This window comes from Salminus brasiliensis, chromosome 20, assembly GCF_030463535.1.
Source record: "Salminus brasiliensis chromosome 20, fSalBra1.hap2, whole genome shotgun sequence".
In the NCBI taxonomy this organism is placed as follows: Eukaryota; Metazoa; Chordata; class Actinopteri; order Characiformes; family Bryconidae; genus Salminus; species Salminus brasiliensis.
The window spans coordinates 12,172,024-12,190,110 of NC_132897.1; the positions used below are offsets into that span (position 1 = coordinate 12,172,024).

At 40.6% G+C, this 18,087-nt stretch overlaps 1 protein-coding gene across 1 annotated transcript; it reads right to left on the reverse strand.

Annotated features, from left to right (window-relative positions):
- Positions 1-4,201: 4,201 nt before the first annotated feature.
- On the reverse strand, positions 4,202-17,081 carry LOC140542044 (uncharacterized). Its single transcript, XM_072664869.1, has 8 exons — positions 17,020-17,081; positions 16,090-16,377; positions 15,704-16,015; positions 15,237-15,438; positions 7,029-7,236; positions 6,507-6,793; positions 6,133-6,423; positions 4,202-5,601 (listed from the first exon to the last, which is right to left on the reverse strand). The coding sequence occupies exons 1-5, from the start codon at positions 17,078-17,080 to the stop codon at positions 7,215-7,217; spliced, it is 885 nt and encodes a 294-aa protein (XP_072520970.1). The 5' UTR covers position 17,081; the 3' UTR covers positions 4,202-5,601; positions 6,133-6,423; positions 6,507-6,793; positions 7,029-7,214.
- Between the last annotated feature and the right edge of the window lie 1,006 nt (positions 17,082-18,087).

An 18,087-nucleotide genomic window follows, 5' to 3' on the forward strand; every position in this document is an offset into this window, starting at 1 on the left:
CGGACCAACAGCTCCGTGTCGACTACAGACCAATCCAGACGAGAGTTGAACAGTGCAATAAAAGACGTTGACTTTGCGGAGAACCACTTATGATACTCAAACCAACGAGCCCCCATAGCATTGACTAAAATTCGCCATCATGGACAAGTAGAGACCCAGCTCCGCTCGACTGTCCGGAAAAAAACAGCAAAGAATATCCTTATACACGCCAAAGGCAATGGTGGAATCCCTAAACGAGAGATTACGCTACAAACGGGGGTCCGAAGTCTTCAGAAAAACTGAGACATCACCGCAATCAACCATTTGCTGATCAATCGCAGGAGAAGGGAGCAGCAAAGATGCCAAATTCGATGTCAGCTCTAAGATCTGATTCGCCGTCCACGAAGACCAGGCCGGGCCTGGGCAAGCAGTCGAAAACTTCGCCAGATGGACGGGGCAGAAGGCAAAATCATTACCAGAAACGGAATTCCGAGACAGGGAAAAACCCAGCCGAGACATGACGACCGCGTACACAGAGAGACATGACGTTACTTCTGAAAGCAGCGAAAAAACGTGTGATTAGAGGACTTTTTAACACAGGTGGCGGCTGGTGATTAGCTGAAGAACGACGATGCTGCATTGGAGTTTCGCTAGAGCTTTCATTTCTACTTAAAGCACAGGGCTGGTATAGTTGTCTGACGCTAGTTCTGTAGCGGGGGCTTTGTATTGTGGGAAGTAATCACAAAAGCAACGTGGGCTAACAGAAGCTCAGATAAATGAGCCCTCAGACTGATCTTCTAGACCAGATGCTTTGGAGCAGATGAAGATCCAGAAGCCAGGTTCCTGAAACATAACTGTAGCGTTAAAATCATCAATAGAAGCCAATTTTCACTTTACTACTGAGAACTGAGACGCTGCTGTTAACTTACTGTCAGTCAGCAGATTAATGAGCCGAAGTCATTCTCTGAGTTATGTTGACATTCCAGCATCAGTGAATAGGCAGGAACACAATCTACAGATAAGAGCATTAACAGGTTCAATGGAGAACCCCTCAGTGTGTAGTGTCACATAATGTTAAAACTATTAGCAAAGGCATCTCTTCTTCTGAAGTAAACTTGTTACCTAGTGTTAGTTTGTCTTAGCCTGAGTTAAAACTGTTAGCTAGAGTCACCCTGTGTTAGCCTGAATTAAGTTTGTCAGCTAAGAATAGTCTGTCTTAGTCTGAGGAAACACAGCATATATTAGCAGTTTTATATTTTAGGCACTAGGCCATCAATAAATCCAGAATTTGCACTCACAAAACTTGTATGTGCAGACAAGTAGGGATATAGGTAAATAATATAGAAGCAGAAGTAAGTCCAGCATAAGAATAATGGGCATGAATCACCGGTGCAGTAGATTCATATTCCACCAGCGTTTCATATCTGCAGACTGTCTGAACACACTCAGCAGTTATGTGGGCGAGTCTCATCCAGGCAGGAAGACTGTCTCTAATGGTAAGGAGTGACACTATATGAACAAAAGTATTGAGACAATTGCACATTCATTGTTTCTTCTGGAATTAAGCATTTATTTATTTTTTTAAAGTATCCTCTTTATGTTGAAGTAACTGTCTCTACTGACCAGGGAAGGCTTTCTACTACATTTGGGTGCATTCCACTGCTCCACAGTTCAATGCTAGGATGCTTTACACCCTTCTAGCCCACACCTGGCATTAGTCATGGTGCCAATAGGTTCATCAGCTCTAGAGAGTCCTATTTTATTGGCAATACTTCTCTACATTCACTGGACAAGCTGAGCTGTGTGTGCATTTGCACATCTGTGTCAGCAATAGATGCAACTTAAAATAGCTAAACAGCTTTCATTAGAGACATGTCTTCGCTACCATTTGGAGATCTAGTGTAGTTACATTTGGAATAAACACTTCCAGCTAGCTTCCTTGCTAATCTGGTGCAGATGGCCAGACAGCTAAGAAGCTAATGCTAACACTGCTAACATGTATGCTAGCAGCTATGGTGTTGATTTGCTTGTATTTTTTTCACAGTTACATTTAAAACAATTAACAGTTGCACCTTCAGAGGTTTAGAAATGAAGCTGTGATCAACTAGAGCTAAAGTTCTTGTAGATATTTCCCCATGGTTTAATAACCTAGCTAGCTACCTGAACGCGCAGCCAGTCTTCTTCCTCTTCTTTAGACTCACGGTCCTCCCAACACCTCTCCTGATTGGCTGATTAGTTAATTAGCTAACATGATTGGTCGTTCGGCCAATTACTTGTGTAGCACAGTTTGGTGAATAATTTGATTAGTGAGGACATTAAGTCTGCTTGCAGTCAGGAATGATTAAAGTTTGCACTGCTGGAGCCACGCTGAAATGTTGGAGCATTTGTGGAAACACCTACCTTGTGCTTCCACCTACTGGTAAATGACTGAGTATTTTCCACACCCTGTCCTGGTGATCTTTAGGTTTATTAGCAAATATAACGAGTTCTGTCTCACAATCCAATCAACCTTAATAGCAATGGGGGTTGAGTAATGCCTCTGAAACCTTACAAGTGCAAAAATAGAACAGATGCACCATTTAAGGTGGAACAGGTCAATTCTGATGAGAAAGCAATTTCAGCAGTGCACCAGTCTTAGCACGCTTCTCTAACCCTCTTCCAGTAAAACACAACTATAACAATGAACATGTGATGCTTATTATAATACATAAACGGAAAATGTCATTTAAATTCACCAAGTAGTTCAAAACAACGCCCAACCTAATTGTTCTCCCTGTTCTCATCACCCAGTTAATAAAGGTAGATCAGCACCTTTAGCTACTTCCGTGCTGCCTACAGGCCGTGTGTAAGGTTTGCATAGCGCCCCTCGAACCTACGAAGTTTACAACAAGGGAAGAAAAAAGGGAGAGACGCATGATTATTTTATAAGACCAGCGTTGTCCCGCCCATCGATGCAGAAGTGTTTTGATATCGAGTCCAGATTCAACGAAGCTACGGGAGAAGATCTTAAAAAATATCTTTAAAAATATATCTTTATAGTTCACAACAGCGGAGTTGTTACAGAAGGCAATGAAATGATGTGTATGACTGATCCTTTTTTATATTCAAAAAGTCGCTTGAAACTTCACAACCTGCTTGAACGATTATAGGATGGAACCCATCCCTCTGCTATGGGTGTGTTCATCGGCATCATGTCAGCTGAAAAAGTACATGCGGGTTGAAATCATGGGAGTTTAGAAGAAAATTTATGGAATATTTCCCATTGCTGTTTTTGAAAGAGATGGAAGGGAGGGCTGTGAGAGTGAGTGTAGAGGACTGGAAAAAAGGGGTTACATTATTTTCAGTAAAAATAAATATAACATTTAACATAACATTACATAACATAACATTTATTTTATTTTTCTTTATTTAATTTGTTAGGATTACATTTAGGCTGTTTTAAATCTTAGAATCTGTAGAATTATCATTATACTATTATTATTTGTTTGAACTAACTTACAGCCTCTGGCTAGGTTAGTGAGTTCAGAATAAACCTTTTGCTGACGACACATTAACCTGTGTGTTGGTTTCTTCCTTGTCATGTAGAGAGAGAGAGAGAGAGAGAGAGTCACAGCCATCATACAGCCATCTATTGCAATGTCATTTTGTGCACGGCCCAGGTACCCCTAGGCCTTGAGGCCGGCAACATGAGCTTTGGGCCTTTCTGCTAGATGTGTATGAATATGAACGGATCTTTTGGTAGAGGACTGTGAAAAACAAAAGTGTAAATTAGGAATTGACGTTTGTAACGGTCAGATTTTCTTTCAAAAGGTTCAGCATGTGGTAGGCATTCACGAGTTGGAGCGAAGTCAGCGTTCATCAAGGCATCACCTGATTGTAGAATCATTTCACAAAGAGTTCTGTTCTGAGTTTTGTTTCAGATGTAACGAAGAGAGACAGTTTCAACGTGTGGCAGTTCCATCACTGCAGATGTATCCAATCAGAAACAAGCTAGAGTGATGACAGTCATACTGCTCATGTTTATTTGTCTTCTAATATTTCTTTTTTTCTGTCTTTTACTTATTACTTTGTGTAAAGCTGCTTTGTGACAACAGTTGTACAAAGCGCTATACAAATACATTTGACTTGACGTGTTGTTGCAACTTTCCCTTATGACAATTATAATGACAATTAGATAAGAATATAAATAAAATGCAGTTTTATTGGCTTGATAATGAATACATTTCAATAGTCAGACATTCAATCCTATATAGCAATAACATGCTCTTTGAAAAAGTTAGACTTGCAATACCTTACAAAAGAAACATTTTTTTTTTTCAGTATGCCTGTAGCTGGAGCCAGGTGCAACTCATGAACAGTGAATGAACACAAATGAACAGGAATCAACACAAACAACCAGGAAGTTGCTACACGACGACTTCTCTGCCTTATGGATTTTAACGCTGACTTGAGATTACAGCCGTCTTTCGGATGTATCCCGCCGATACCGAAACGCTGCAGAAAAGACTTATTATGTGAATTATGCTAGTTATATCTGGTTTATGACGTTGGCAAAAGATTTATGATGATCGGCTTAAAATGTAGTTTCACAATGACTTTCCCTAATTCGAATTTAAAGTTTTAGTTTTTGATCTCTATTAGGATTTTATCAAAAGAGCTTGAGAGTGACAAAACACAAATGGTTTAGGGGTATTTGTATGCTGTGCAAAAGTGGCTTGTGTATAGCTTACTATGTCTGAATATACATAAAAATAAAACTGCCTCCTTCAATACAGGCGTGATGTTTACCTCTGGTGGCCGTGATCCACTTGTGGACCAGGATGTGAGCCAACGGTCTGAACACTCTAACAAATATGGTCCACTTCTTTTTCCGAAACCAAACGTTTCGACTCTTCTTATTAATGTTCAGGTTCACGAGTCTAGTAAGTGTATCTAATGTAAAATGGCACGGTAGGTCTTTTTTCTTAAAATACTTTGCTCGATGGTCGCATGCTATGATTTGACTCAAGCCGACTCTGAAACAAAACTGAATGTCTTCTTTATTTTGACCTACTTCGGATCTAGACACAATATACCATATGTGATAAAGTTGTTCCAAAAGACTCAGACTAAAGGCCAACCTGGACATCAGACTGAAGGTATGAAACTAATCACATCCTGAAGCTCAGAATGGAGGTCAGTACGACTCGCATCCTGAAAAGCAGACTGAACATCAGACTGTGGGTTTCTTACCCTGCTATCACATGATTACCAAGTGTCTCATACGCTCGTAGCAAACTGCAGTGGAACCATCAGGAGGACCATCAGCAGCTTTCAGTTAAGTGAGCAGTAGAAGCTGATTATTCTTTTTCCTGACGCTGTTGCGGTCTCATGGGATCACCAGGTTCTTCTTCTGCCGCTCCTATCCCTTGTCTATTTCTGGGCCTCTGGACACGTCTCAACAACAGGGGAAGGACCAGTGGCAAACATGCCTTCCGAGAATTACACCAAGAACCAGCGCTACAATCCCAAAGCTCACTGCTCCGATCCCTAACCCCTTCAGATATCCAGCGCTGTTCCCCCTCAGATATCCATCGTTTCCTTTCTCAAATCCCTTCTTCCAGATCCAGCTCTGCTGCACATCTGAAAACACACACAGAATAGAGCAGCTCTGTCTGATCAACACTGTTTAGGAAAGTCTTCAGGAAAGGTCAGGACATCCCCTATCCAGAACAGATCCAGATCATATTCTGATGAAGTGTTTAAAACATGAGATCAAACACAAACCTGGACTGAAAACATTAACAAATGAAAAGATTAGAAGTTAAGTAGACAAGCATCTCCGGGTTTCCACACAGCGTTAACGCTCTATTAATGACTATTTAAAAACCGGATTCCAAAAAAGTTGGGACACTAAACAAATTGTGAATAAAAACTGAATGCAATGATGTGGAGATGGCAAATGTCAATATTATATTTGTAATAGAACATAGATGACAGATCAAAAGTTTAATCTGAGTAAATGTAACATTTTATAGGAGAAATATGTTGATTCAAAATTTGAATCAGTGTTTGAGGTATGGGGATTTGTCTCTTCTATGTACTGAGCTTGCAATATTCATCTACGATAACAGTGTAACACTCAAGAGCACCTTTAGTTCAAAACCTTTATACCTCGGACGCTCACTGTGTAGATATAAAGGGCCTCATCGTTCGTGGTTTCCTTCACAGTGTAGACTCCACTATCAGATGGCTTCATATCTCTCAGCTCTAGAGCAGGTGTGAGTGAGGTTCTCTACATGTATTCAGGGTTACTCTCCATTGACTGTCCCTCCACTGTACAGATCTGAACACTCGGTGATCCAGCTTCACCACCGCTGTTATAAACCAGCTGCACTGGATCTGATATCTTCAACTCCAGCAGCAGAGATTCATCAGGCTGTATCTCCACTGAAGATCTCACAGCTGAGGAGACACATGACCAGAACCTTCATTAACCTACTATCAGGTTCTACCAGCAGCAGTAAGTCAGCAGAACCAGCACTTACGCTCAATCCGAAGCCGCACATCACACGCGTCTTTACGATCACACTCACAGGTGTACCAGCCTCGCTTACTGAAATCGACTCTAGCGATGATGAGGGAGAGGTTCCCTTTCAGGTACTCTTCATGGATCATCTGATATCCCTTCTTCATTGATCTGCATGAAGTCTGATTACACTTCCCTGCGTAGGTGTGAGACGGTCCATCCAACCAAACCAGGACATCTCAGAGCAGGGGAGAACAGCAAAGTCATAAAGCTACACCTGCACTGTAGGAAAATCTGCATCAAATCCTGAAAAAAGTAAAAGAAAATCCCAAATGATTAAGTTAAACAATACACAGTCAGTCATCCATCAAACCCAACCATCAAACGGCATCTTTAAATAGTAAAAGACCAACACAGCTCAATCCAGCTTCATCATAGCAACATTACTTAGAGAATAACCCGTTTATGCACACCCAGGAACCGGTGAAGATAAATCACAGAAGTAAAGTCTGTAAAAACACCAAACACTGTGCATACTTACCAGCAGGGATGGTCAGTAAGAGCAGGACACAGACAGTAGAGCTGAGTGACTGCATGACTGACCCACAGTACTGACCAGTTTAGGATATGTTGGTGTAGCAAGTATTGGGTGATGCACAGTTCCAGGGATCTGTCTGTGAGGAGTTTGGTTCTCCTCATGTCTGAGTGGGTTTCCTGTAAAACCCCTTTAGTTCACATTAAAACACCATCTGAGGAGAAGAATCAGAAAGCACACTTCCAGTTTAACTGATAGAGGCTTAGTTTCACTTGCCTGCACCATTTCGCCAACAACTACTGACTGTCCCTATTAATTACTTATTTATTCACTGACTATAGAAGATTCTGTTTCATATCTCTATATAGAATTCACTTTAGATCGTTTATATCTGGCTCCTGATACGTTTCTAGTTCTAATGCTGCTGTATATTTTTAATGTAATGCCTTAAACTGCCTTAAAGCGTCATAATATTTTTCTTGTATTTTTAGACTTGACATGTTCTGAACCTCAAAAGCTATTTATCACATACAAAACAGTATATCTTATGACAGAGCACCTGCTCCAGTCTAAAAAATATAAATGATGGAATTCCTTAAGGGTCAATACTGGGACACCCATTATTTCAAATATACAGCCTCATCCACAATAATTTGCACCCCTAGTTAAGATTTGTTGTTAATTTATATTTGTTAAAATAAATTAATCTTTTATTACAGAAGCATAATCATCTGAAAATTGTAGAGTAGAGTAATTGTAGAGTAACCCTTAACTCAAGAGAATAATAAAAATAAAACTGACTAAGAAATAATGATTTGTTTCATAAAAAATCACCCGTTCCAAAATTATTGGCACAAAATAAATGTGATTGAAGCATTTCTGTCATTTCTACTGTAGATTATAAAGTTGATCAGAGTATCTAGGAACCTTTAATTAGTAATTCATCACTTCCTGATTCCCTGGGGTATAAATATGACATGACACAGAGGCCTATTTCTCTTATCCACTCTTCAAAATGGAAAAGACAAGAGAACACATCATTCAGGCAGGGCAGATGTGTGTCGACCTTCATAAGTCAGGCAAGGGCTACACGAAAATAGCCATTCGCCTCCACCTGCCCATATCTACAGTCATAGGAATCATTAGGAAGATTAAACAACTGAAACAGTGGCAAACCAGCCTGAACAAGGATGCAAGTTTATCTTGCCACCACGCGAGGAGGAGTAAAAGAGAAGTAAAAAAAAAATCCAAAGCTCATCAAACAGTAGCATCTTGGGGTCAACAAAGTCTTCATAACATCCATCAGGCGCTGTCTACATGCCAACAAGCAGTTTGGGAGGCAGGCACGGAAAAGCCTTTTCTGACTGTGTGCTTTAGTCAGATGAGACCAAGATAGAGCTTTTTGGCAACAAACACTTTAAGTGGGTCTAGCGTAACAAAAGAGGAGGATGTGGAAAAGCAGCACATGCCCTCTGTTAAGTAAGCGGACGATCTGTGATGCTGTGGGCCTGTGTTTCTTCCAAAGGCCCCGGGAACCTTGTTAGGGTGCATGGCATCATGAACTCTTTGAAATACCAGGAAATTTTATACCGTAAATCTGGTGGCATCTACTCAAAAGCTGCAGAGGGATCATCACTGGATCTTTCAGCAAGATAATTACACTAAACATGTGGCCAATTCTGGTTCAGGTCAAAAAGCACTCTAGATCGCCCCAGAAACACCATAGCAACAGTGACAACGAAGGTGGGAACATCATGGTGCAGGGCTGTTTTTCAGCATATGGCACTGGCACGCTTCATATAACTGAAGGAAGGACAGATGTACCGAGACATTCTTGATAAAATCTGGCCCCTTAGTTCCAGTGAAAGGAACTCTTAATGCTTTCAGCAGACCAAGAGATTTTGCTCAACTTCATGCTCCCAACGTTGCCAGAACAGTTTGGGGATGGCCCCTTTCTTGTTCCAACATGACTGTGTACCAGTGCACAAAGCAAGGTCCAAATAAACATGGATGAGCGGGTTTGATGTAGGAGAACTTGACTTGACTTGAAATACCAGGACATTTTATACCGTAAATCTGGTGGCATCTGCCCAAAGCTGCAGAGGGATCATCACTGGATCTTTCAGCAAGATCATTACACTAAACATGTGACCAATTCTGGTTCACCAGACACAAAATCAATCTCCTCCTATGGCCGTCTCAGTCTTCAGACCTCAACCCGATTAAAAAAACCTGTGGGGTGAGCTTTAGAGAGATTGTGCATAGAGGAATGGTCTAGCTGTATTCTCCCATCTTATTATATGTTATAGGAAAAGGTTAGGTGCTGTCTTGTTGGCAAAAGGGGTTTGTACAAAGGATTAACATCATTAACATGATTTCATGTAAAATAATATTTCTTAATGTGGGATTTTTTCTCACTGAATAAATGCAATAATAATAATAATAAATGCACTGGAATTAAAGCTTGGATATTTACATTTAAGGCATTTAGTAGATGCTCTTATCCAGAGCGACTTACAAAAGTGCTTTGCTATTTACCCAAGAAAAACCTCAGCTAGTTTGAATAGACTAATAATTCAAAGATACCTCTAAGCTTAAACACTACTAAACACAAGTCAGTAAGGTGATCACTCTGCTATCGGCCCAAGTACTCTCGGAAGAGGTGGGTCTTCAATCTGCAGTTGAAGACAGTGAGCGACTCTGCCGTTCGGACACCCAGTGGAAGCTCGTTTCACCACTTTGGTGCCAGGACAGAAAAAAGCCTGGATGCTTGTCTTCCGTAGAGTACAGATACAGGTGGTCATAAACTCATTTCTACAGATACAGATGGTCATAAACTAATTTCTAGTAGGAATTATCAAACGTTGATCACTGGTTTAAAACAAACACACTATCCTTTAAATAATTAATTAATACAGGCTTTTCAGGTCAAACACAATTAAAAAGCTATTGATACTCCTCTACCTATCTGTATGTCTAGTCACATATTAGCTAAAGTTCACTGTACTAAAGAAGACATTCCTTAATTTCTAATGAAACAAATTAAATATATCAGTGTCATCAGAAACTGACCCCTAAAAAATCTTAAATTGTATTCTACTTTGATTCATCCTTACCTCTCATACTGTAACATTATTTGGGGTAGTATTTAAAAAGTTAGCATCAGTTGTTTATGTATGTTTCAGAAGTGCTTTGTTACAATGTGTATCTTCAGATGCTCAGTATGTATGAAATGACTTGCAAATATACTGGTTCATCTTTTCTTTTACTCTCTTTTAATCTTCTTCATTATGAAACCAGTTCAAGTTCATCATTACTCCACAAGATCTTCCAATGACCGCCATGCTGCCTTCTTTTGGACATCAAATTTACACAATGACCTTCCCTTTTCTCTAGCTCATGTTTACTACACCTTCTTGTGCAAATAATTGTAACATATATATAAAAGTACTATTGACATGAAATTTGGTAACAATCCATCCTGTCCACACATGCAAAACATCTAACCATACATGTCCATAAATAGTTATGTGTAATAATAAGAAATAACACAGGGAAAAAGTATTGAGCACAAAGAAAGTGAAGTGCAAAAAGCCATGGAAAGTCACAATTAGAAAGCAGAGTTGACCAAGACCACCTGTGAGAGCTACAGAAAGACCTGGAATCAGCAGGTACAATTGTAAAAAAAAAAAAATACCCATAAGTAATGCACTCAACTGCCATGGCCTGTCTGCACGCTCACCAAGAAGAAGCAGCCTGTTGATTTCAGCACATGGCTGTTGATTTCAGCATATGACACTGGCGCGCTTTATATAACTGAAGGAAGGACCGACATTCTTGATGATAAAATCTACTGTCATCTACCAGGATGACAACAAGGGTGAACATTTGAGCAAGACAATGATCCCAAACACAGCCACAATGCATGCGACTAGTTTCACCATACAGGAGGCGTCTTAAAGCGGCATCATCAACAAAGGCTTTCATAACTTTTCGGTTGCCAGGAGAACGGTTCTTGTCTGACTGCATTGTGCCAAGTGTAAAGTTTAGGGAAGGGGGGATTATGGTGTGGGGTTGTTTTTCCGGGGTTGGGTTTGGCCCCTTAGTTCCAGTGAAAGCAACTCTTAATGCTTCAGCAGACCAAGAGATTTTGCTCAATTTCATGCTCCTAACTTTGCCAGAACAGTTTGGGGATGGCCAAACTGGTTCTCTCATTAGTTTCCAGTTTACACTATCCATAGAACAGTTGAACTTTATGCTGATGGCTGCCCAGTATCTCTCCAATGCCTACTTAAGAACCACACAATTTCTATATCCTAGACTGTATCATAAGAATCACCTGGGATGCATTACCTACCACCTACAAAAGATACATTCTGCCAAATCTGTGCCATTTCTGTCCCCAGGAAATTACATGTATAAATGTGCACAAACATAATTGTAAAATACATTTTATTATTAAGCACACAAGTTAAGATATATGATTAAAAACATTAATAAAAACTACATATAACACTTAAAAAATAGCATTTGTTACCGGTCCCCACTCTTTAACTATACACTTTACCATGAAATATAGTTAAAATTATTCAGAGATAATTGTTTTTGCATTGTTGTGTGACTACAAATCCCATTTTTGCTTTAAAAATACTTGTCATAAAAAATCCATAAAATGCCATCAATAGAAGGCCAGGGAAGACCAAAAGCAAGTTCCCTCCATTTTTGTTCTGTGTATTTGATCATATTGTAACTATGACTTGTAAACATTCTGTCCTGTTTCCTAAAATAATTCTTAGATAATATATGTATATTTAAGGTATATTTTTAAAATACAAATTTTGGAAAAATCACTAAAATGTGCTCAGTGTCCTCATGCTATCAGCATAACTGCCATGTAGCTATATTTTGTTTTTGCTTGTTCTATGCTAAAAACTGTTACTGTCCTGTTACTTTCGTGAGTGGAGTCCTCTGGTTTATTTTACTTTTTTTTCCTTTTAAAGTTTTTTACAAGTTTTACAGTTAAAATTAGGCAAGCTGTAGATCCATAAACAAGCACTTCCAGGTGTAATACCATAGTTCAAATATATTGAGTTCAGTATTCTGATCCAAACTTGACTGGATGTAGTGTGTGGGCTCAGGATGCAGTATTGAAACACAGGCTGATTATAGAAATGATCTGTGCATGTGGGGAGGAAAGACCAGTACAGGGGAGAAATAAAACTACATATAAGGTCCCTGTTAAAGGCTAATCTGTAAGCAAATTTCTAGTTTATTCTAATTAATTCCCATGGAAATGTCCCAACTTTGAATTTTGCAACCTTAGTTGTGCAATAACCAAATGTTCAAATGTATTTAGAAAGTAGCTAATAGAATTGATGATTGCCTTGCAGTATGAAATCCTGCTTATCAAGTCAGAGATAATGTAACAGTACATTTTGACAACTTTAATGTGTTATTTAATGTGATGGCTGTGTATTTTAGCAACATAATCAAGGGCAGAGAAGACAAAAAAAAAAAAAAAAAAAAAAGACTCAAGAATTCAAGAATTACAGATTCTGTTGAAGAAACAAATCCAAAAACCCAACGTTCATTCCTGTTACCTGATTTAAAAAATATATCCAATTATGTTTGGTCCATCATTTATCCATTTGATTAATTAATTACACAATGGAAAAAAAGTATAAATTTCAGGTTTGGGTCTTGTTGAAAAGATAAAAATGGCGTTGCCTCTTTTAGCTTAGAATATATCTAAAAGCTAAAATGGAGCCACAATGAAAACAGCATACTTTACTAAACTGAGGCTGGTGTGCTGCTGGTTGTCCAGTATAGCAGTATAAACACAGTACATGCTGGTTTTACTGGTCAGATGCTGTTGTGGTACTTCTTGACCAGCGCACCAGTGTTCAGATCACAGCATGTGCTGGTTTTATTGGACACCATTTGATATCTACGGGAATGAACTGGAACAGTTATCTATTTGACTGTGCAGCGATAGAATAATGGAACATCAATCACAACTGGGGTACTCAGTCCAGGACCAGTCCAGGACCTACAGAAGTATATGATAAGTTCAATAGAGCCCTGCAAATTTAAGATGGGGAAAAGAGTTACCTACACCCCACCCGATAACCTACTAAATAAGTAAAAGTTGGGCCAAAAAGTCTCTGGTTAGGCCAGTTAGCTCAAGAACAACCAACTTTAACTGAAAAACAAAAACAAAAAAACAATAGAAACACAAACTCACCTCAACGTCAGCTCCATACAGTCCTCTCTATAAAAGTGTGCAGGGGCTTAAACTGACAACTCACCTGGAGGTGAACATGCTCAGAACTGTGGAGGTGGTTATGAATTTCAGGAGAAAGCTCCATTCCTGCTAACCCAAACATGCCCAAACATGCACTAGGTGAATAGAGCCCTATTCAGATTCTATAAAAGCATAGGGAATGCTGTACTTGTAAATGTCCACCAGGTGGCAGCATAATGCCATAAATGGTACTACTATAGATGAAAAGTACTGTTCCTCAGACTACACTTGTGCACTTGACTACAGGAGTGTCCACATTGCTGAAATGCTGACTTAGTTTACTGCAATAAACAGTGTGTCAGGCTTGGTAATCATACAGCAAAGCAAAACACTGACATCATGATATTTGTTTTGTGGGCCTCTTGTGATCTACTTTTATACGGCCCTTACAGTCCTTACAGTACAGAAAATATTCTGCTCTTTTGGTCCTTTCTAAGTGCCCATTTTATACAAAAACACTTAAGTGTTTAAGTATTTGAACACCCTGCGACTTTGCAAGTTCTCCCACTTAAAAATCATGGAGGGGTCTGAAATTTTCATCTTAGGTGCATGCCCACTGTGAGAGACACAATCTAAAAAAAAATCCGGAAATCACAATGTATGATTTTTTAATAATTTATTTGTGTGTTACTGCTGCAAATAAGTATTTGAACACCTGTGAAAATCAATGTTAATATTTGGTACAGTAGCTATTCTATTTTGGTCTCATCTGACCACAGAACTTTCTCCCATGACTCCTCTGGATCATCCAAATGGTCATGGGCAAACTTAAGACGGGCCTGGATGTGTGCTGATTTAAGTAGGGGAACCTTCCGTGCCATGCATGACTTTAAACTATGACGTATTACCCACAGTAACCTTGGAAACAGTGGTGCCAGCTCTCTTCAGGTCATTGACCAGCTCCTCCCGTGTAGTTCTGGGCTGATTCCTCACCTTTCTTAGGATCATTGATACGCCACGAGGTGAGATCTTGCATGAAGCCCCAGTCCGAGGGAGACCAAGCTTGGCAATTGCCCCGTAGCCCTTTCCAGCTTTGTGGAGGTCTACAACTTTGTCTCTGGTGTCTTTGAACAGCTCTTTGGTCTTAGCCATGTTAGTAGTTGGAGTCTTACTGATTGTGTGGGGTGGACAGGTGTCTGTATGCAGCTAACGACCTCAAACAGGTGCTTCTAATTTAGAATAATAAGTGGAGTGGAGGTGGACTTTTTAGAGGCGGACTAACAGGTCTTTGAGGGCCAGAATTTTTGCTGATTGGCAGGTGTTCAAATACTTATTTGCAGCAGTAACACACAAATAAATTATTAAAAAATCATACATTGTGATTTCCGTGTTCAAATTCTTATTTTCCTCACTGTAAGTTTGGGTTTTGGTTTTGAATAGTAAGAATTTAACTTTGGTTGGGACGAAAAATGCTCAGATATGGTTTAACAAGCTTATTTACCTGGGTTGTATGCACTGCATAAAGAGTGCATGTGAGATTAAGTTGGGCAGTAACAATGAGGTCCCATTTGTGAAGCTTACCGCATGTACAAACCCACTCAGAGCTCAGGCTCAACTGGAACCCACCTAGCCCATGTTCCACCCACTGGAGCCCCACATGAGCATGTTGGTTGGGATCAGGCTTAGTCTACTCTACAGACCCCACTGCTTCTGATACCTGAAGATACCTGAGGCAGCGGATTAAATAAAAAAAGTGAGGAATAATAATTTATAATAGGATTCAGTAGACTAAGACTTTATTGAGTAGATTTGGATTTCGTAGACTGTTGTTTCCAAAGGACACTGTATAAGGGACTGGAACTCTGTGTGATATGTAGGTTTAAAGGCAAAATTTAGAGAACTCTGTTCATCTGCATCACATCAGGGGTTCAAACTCTTGTTTCAGGATTTAATCAAAAATCAATACTTACAATAGAAGGGAAGCTTCCCTTTCCTCAGATAAGTTCCTTGAGTTCCTTTTTTTGAGCAGCCGTGGCACAATACACAACAGAAGTACACTGAGAACCAGCGCACCAATCCCAAAACACACTCCTCCGATCCATAATCCTTTCCAATATCCATCACTGTTTCCCTTTTCATATCCGTCCTTCCAGATCCAGTTCTGCTGCACATCTGAACACAACACACAAAACAGAGGGGCTCCATCTGAGTAACACTCTTTAGGAAAGTCTTCAGGTTCTATATGAACAGTCAAAGAGCAAAGCAGATCATCAGAAGTGAGAGTATCATGAGAGCCAACAACCAAAAGACATTTCATGTATACATACAATGACCCTCATTCACAAAACAAGAGCAGCAGGTCCACTTTACCACGATTTAGTCATATCTACTTTATGTACCTATGAAGGTTTGATGAATAAGAACATTCCATCCATACCTGGGACGTCCACTGTGCAGATATGAATGACCTCTTTAGTCCTGGTGTCCATTACAGTATAAACCCCGTTATCAGACGGCTTCAGTCCTCTCAGCTCAAGAGCAGAGATAACTGAAGCTCTCTTCGTGTATTCAGGCTCACACTGCGATGATCGTCCATCCACTGTACAGATTTGACCACTGGATCCATGAGCCCCTGCACTGTGATAAACCACCTCCACTGGATCCGATACGAACAGGTTCAGCAGCAGCGATTCCCCAGACAGTCTCTGAACTGTGGAATTCACAGCTGAGGAGAAGAACCAATCAGAACCTGCATGAACTCTGTTCGCACACCTGATCCAGAACATCACTGGAGTTCCACCAGCAGCTGGAGTTAACACTCACCCTCAATCTGAAGACGCACATCACAAACGTCTTTACCACCACAGTCAGAGGTGTACAAGCCTCTCTTACTGAAATCAGCTCCAGTGATGGTGAGAGAGAGATCTCCCTTCAGGTACTGATCATGGATCATCCGATATCCCTCCTTCACTGATCTGCATGAAGTCTGATCACACTCAGCCAGAACATCACTGCGTTTGTGGAACACCGTCCATCTGACCACTCCAGAACAGCTCTCAGAGCAGGGCAGAACAGCAGAGTCATGGAGCTTCACTGTTACTAAAGGAAGACCTGATGTGAGATAAAAGTTATAATAGTCATAAGAAACATTTCAGTTTCAGAAATGTTTAAATATTTAATTGTGGTAGTGGAAGATGTACTGATGAATCTGGTGTACCAGTATGCAAGCATAATAAACTGTCCATACAGTGCAAAACATGCTAACATTTGCCCATTTAGCAGAAAGGCTAAAGTCTGTTTGAGCTCAAATGAAAACAGCAGTTCCACAGTCCACAGTCTGTCTCCTACCATATAGTCTGTTATAGCCAAACAGTTCAAGCCAGGGCACACAAAAAAAAGCCTAGCATGAGCATCTTCTGTGTTTTTGCTGCTTTTTTTCTTGTAACAATTGGGCATAAAACAGAGTAAACACGGGGGTATAAGAGCACAAAACACAAACAGGAACACCTGGGGAGGATAACAAGAGGACAGAGCTACAAAAGAGACACAGGAAGAGAAAACACAAAGGCAAGACAGAGGCATGTTACACATCTGAGGTGCAGCCACAGGATCTGCAGCTGTTCCAGCAATGAAACCACTGAACTACCTATTGATTTAGCTTCTTCTTTTGTATTTCCCAACTTCCTGTAAAATTTACTCCACTACATCTGTTCTGTACTTTCAGAGGATCAAAAAGTGAGAGTTCACCCTTACCTGTGTTGAGTGCAGTGGTCAGTAAGAGCAGGACACAGAGACCAGACCTGCTGGACTTCATGACTGACCTACAGAAACACACAGTACCATCAGCACTGAAGCACAGAAGAACCAGGTGTGATAGAAGAGCTGCTGCAAACCTTACTGTTTTCCAATTTCAAACAAATTATATGTAAATTAGACATTTCCATATAACCTCACATTTTCATATAACGCAGAGCAGAGCAGTTAGAACCATTACTGAACAGAGCTGTGGGTTAAGTTCAGCCAATACAGAGAGGGTCCATCATGCATCTCCTTTGTCTTGAAGGTTCCTAATTAACCTCAACAAAGAGTTTCCTGCTTAAATTACTGGCGCCCAGTTGCTCTAGCCCCTTAAACAAGATCTTTGAGAGGCTGGTTAGAGACTTCATCTGCTCCTCACTACCTGCCACTCTGGATTTACTGCAATTTGCATACAGGAGGAACAGATCCACTGATCACTGATAATGCTATTGCCCTTACTGCATACTGCCCTCTCCCACCTGGACAAGAAGAACACTTATGTGAGGAAGCTATTTGTGGACTACAGTTCAGCATTCAACACCATCATTCCCCAAAGGCTTGACACCAAACCCCAGGATGTGGGTCTGAACAGCTCTCTGTGCAGCTGGATCCTGAACTTCTTGACGGAATGACAGCAGGATGGGCAGCATCATGTCCTCCTCACTGACCTTCAACACTAGAGCCCCCAGGACTGTGTGCTCAGCCCACACCTGTACTCCCTCTACACCTATGACACAGCTCCAATGTCACAGCCAGACACAGCTCCAATGTCATCATTAACGTGAACAGAGGCGTGAGCAGAGGAGGGCGGGGCCGCCGAGACAACGTAGGGGATCTTGGGCGTAGTTGTTGGTGTGAGGTGACACACGCCCACCTTTATTGCTTCGATGTCAAGCAGTCCCATCACGGAGGCTGTGGGCTGCGTGGCATGGCTAGGGTACGAGGCATGGCCAGGGTGCGTGGCATGGCTAGGGTACGAGGCATAACTGGGAGCTATGGGATAGGCTGGCTCCTCTCCACCAG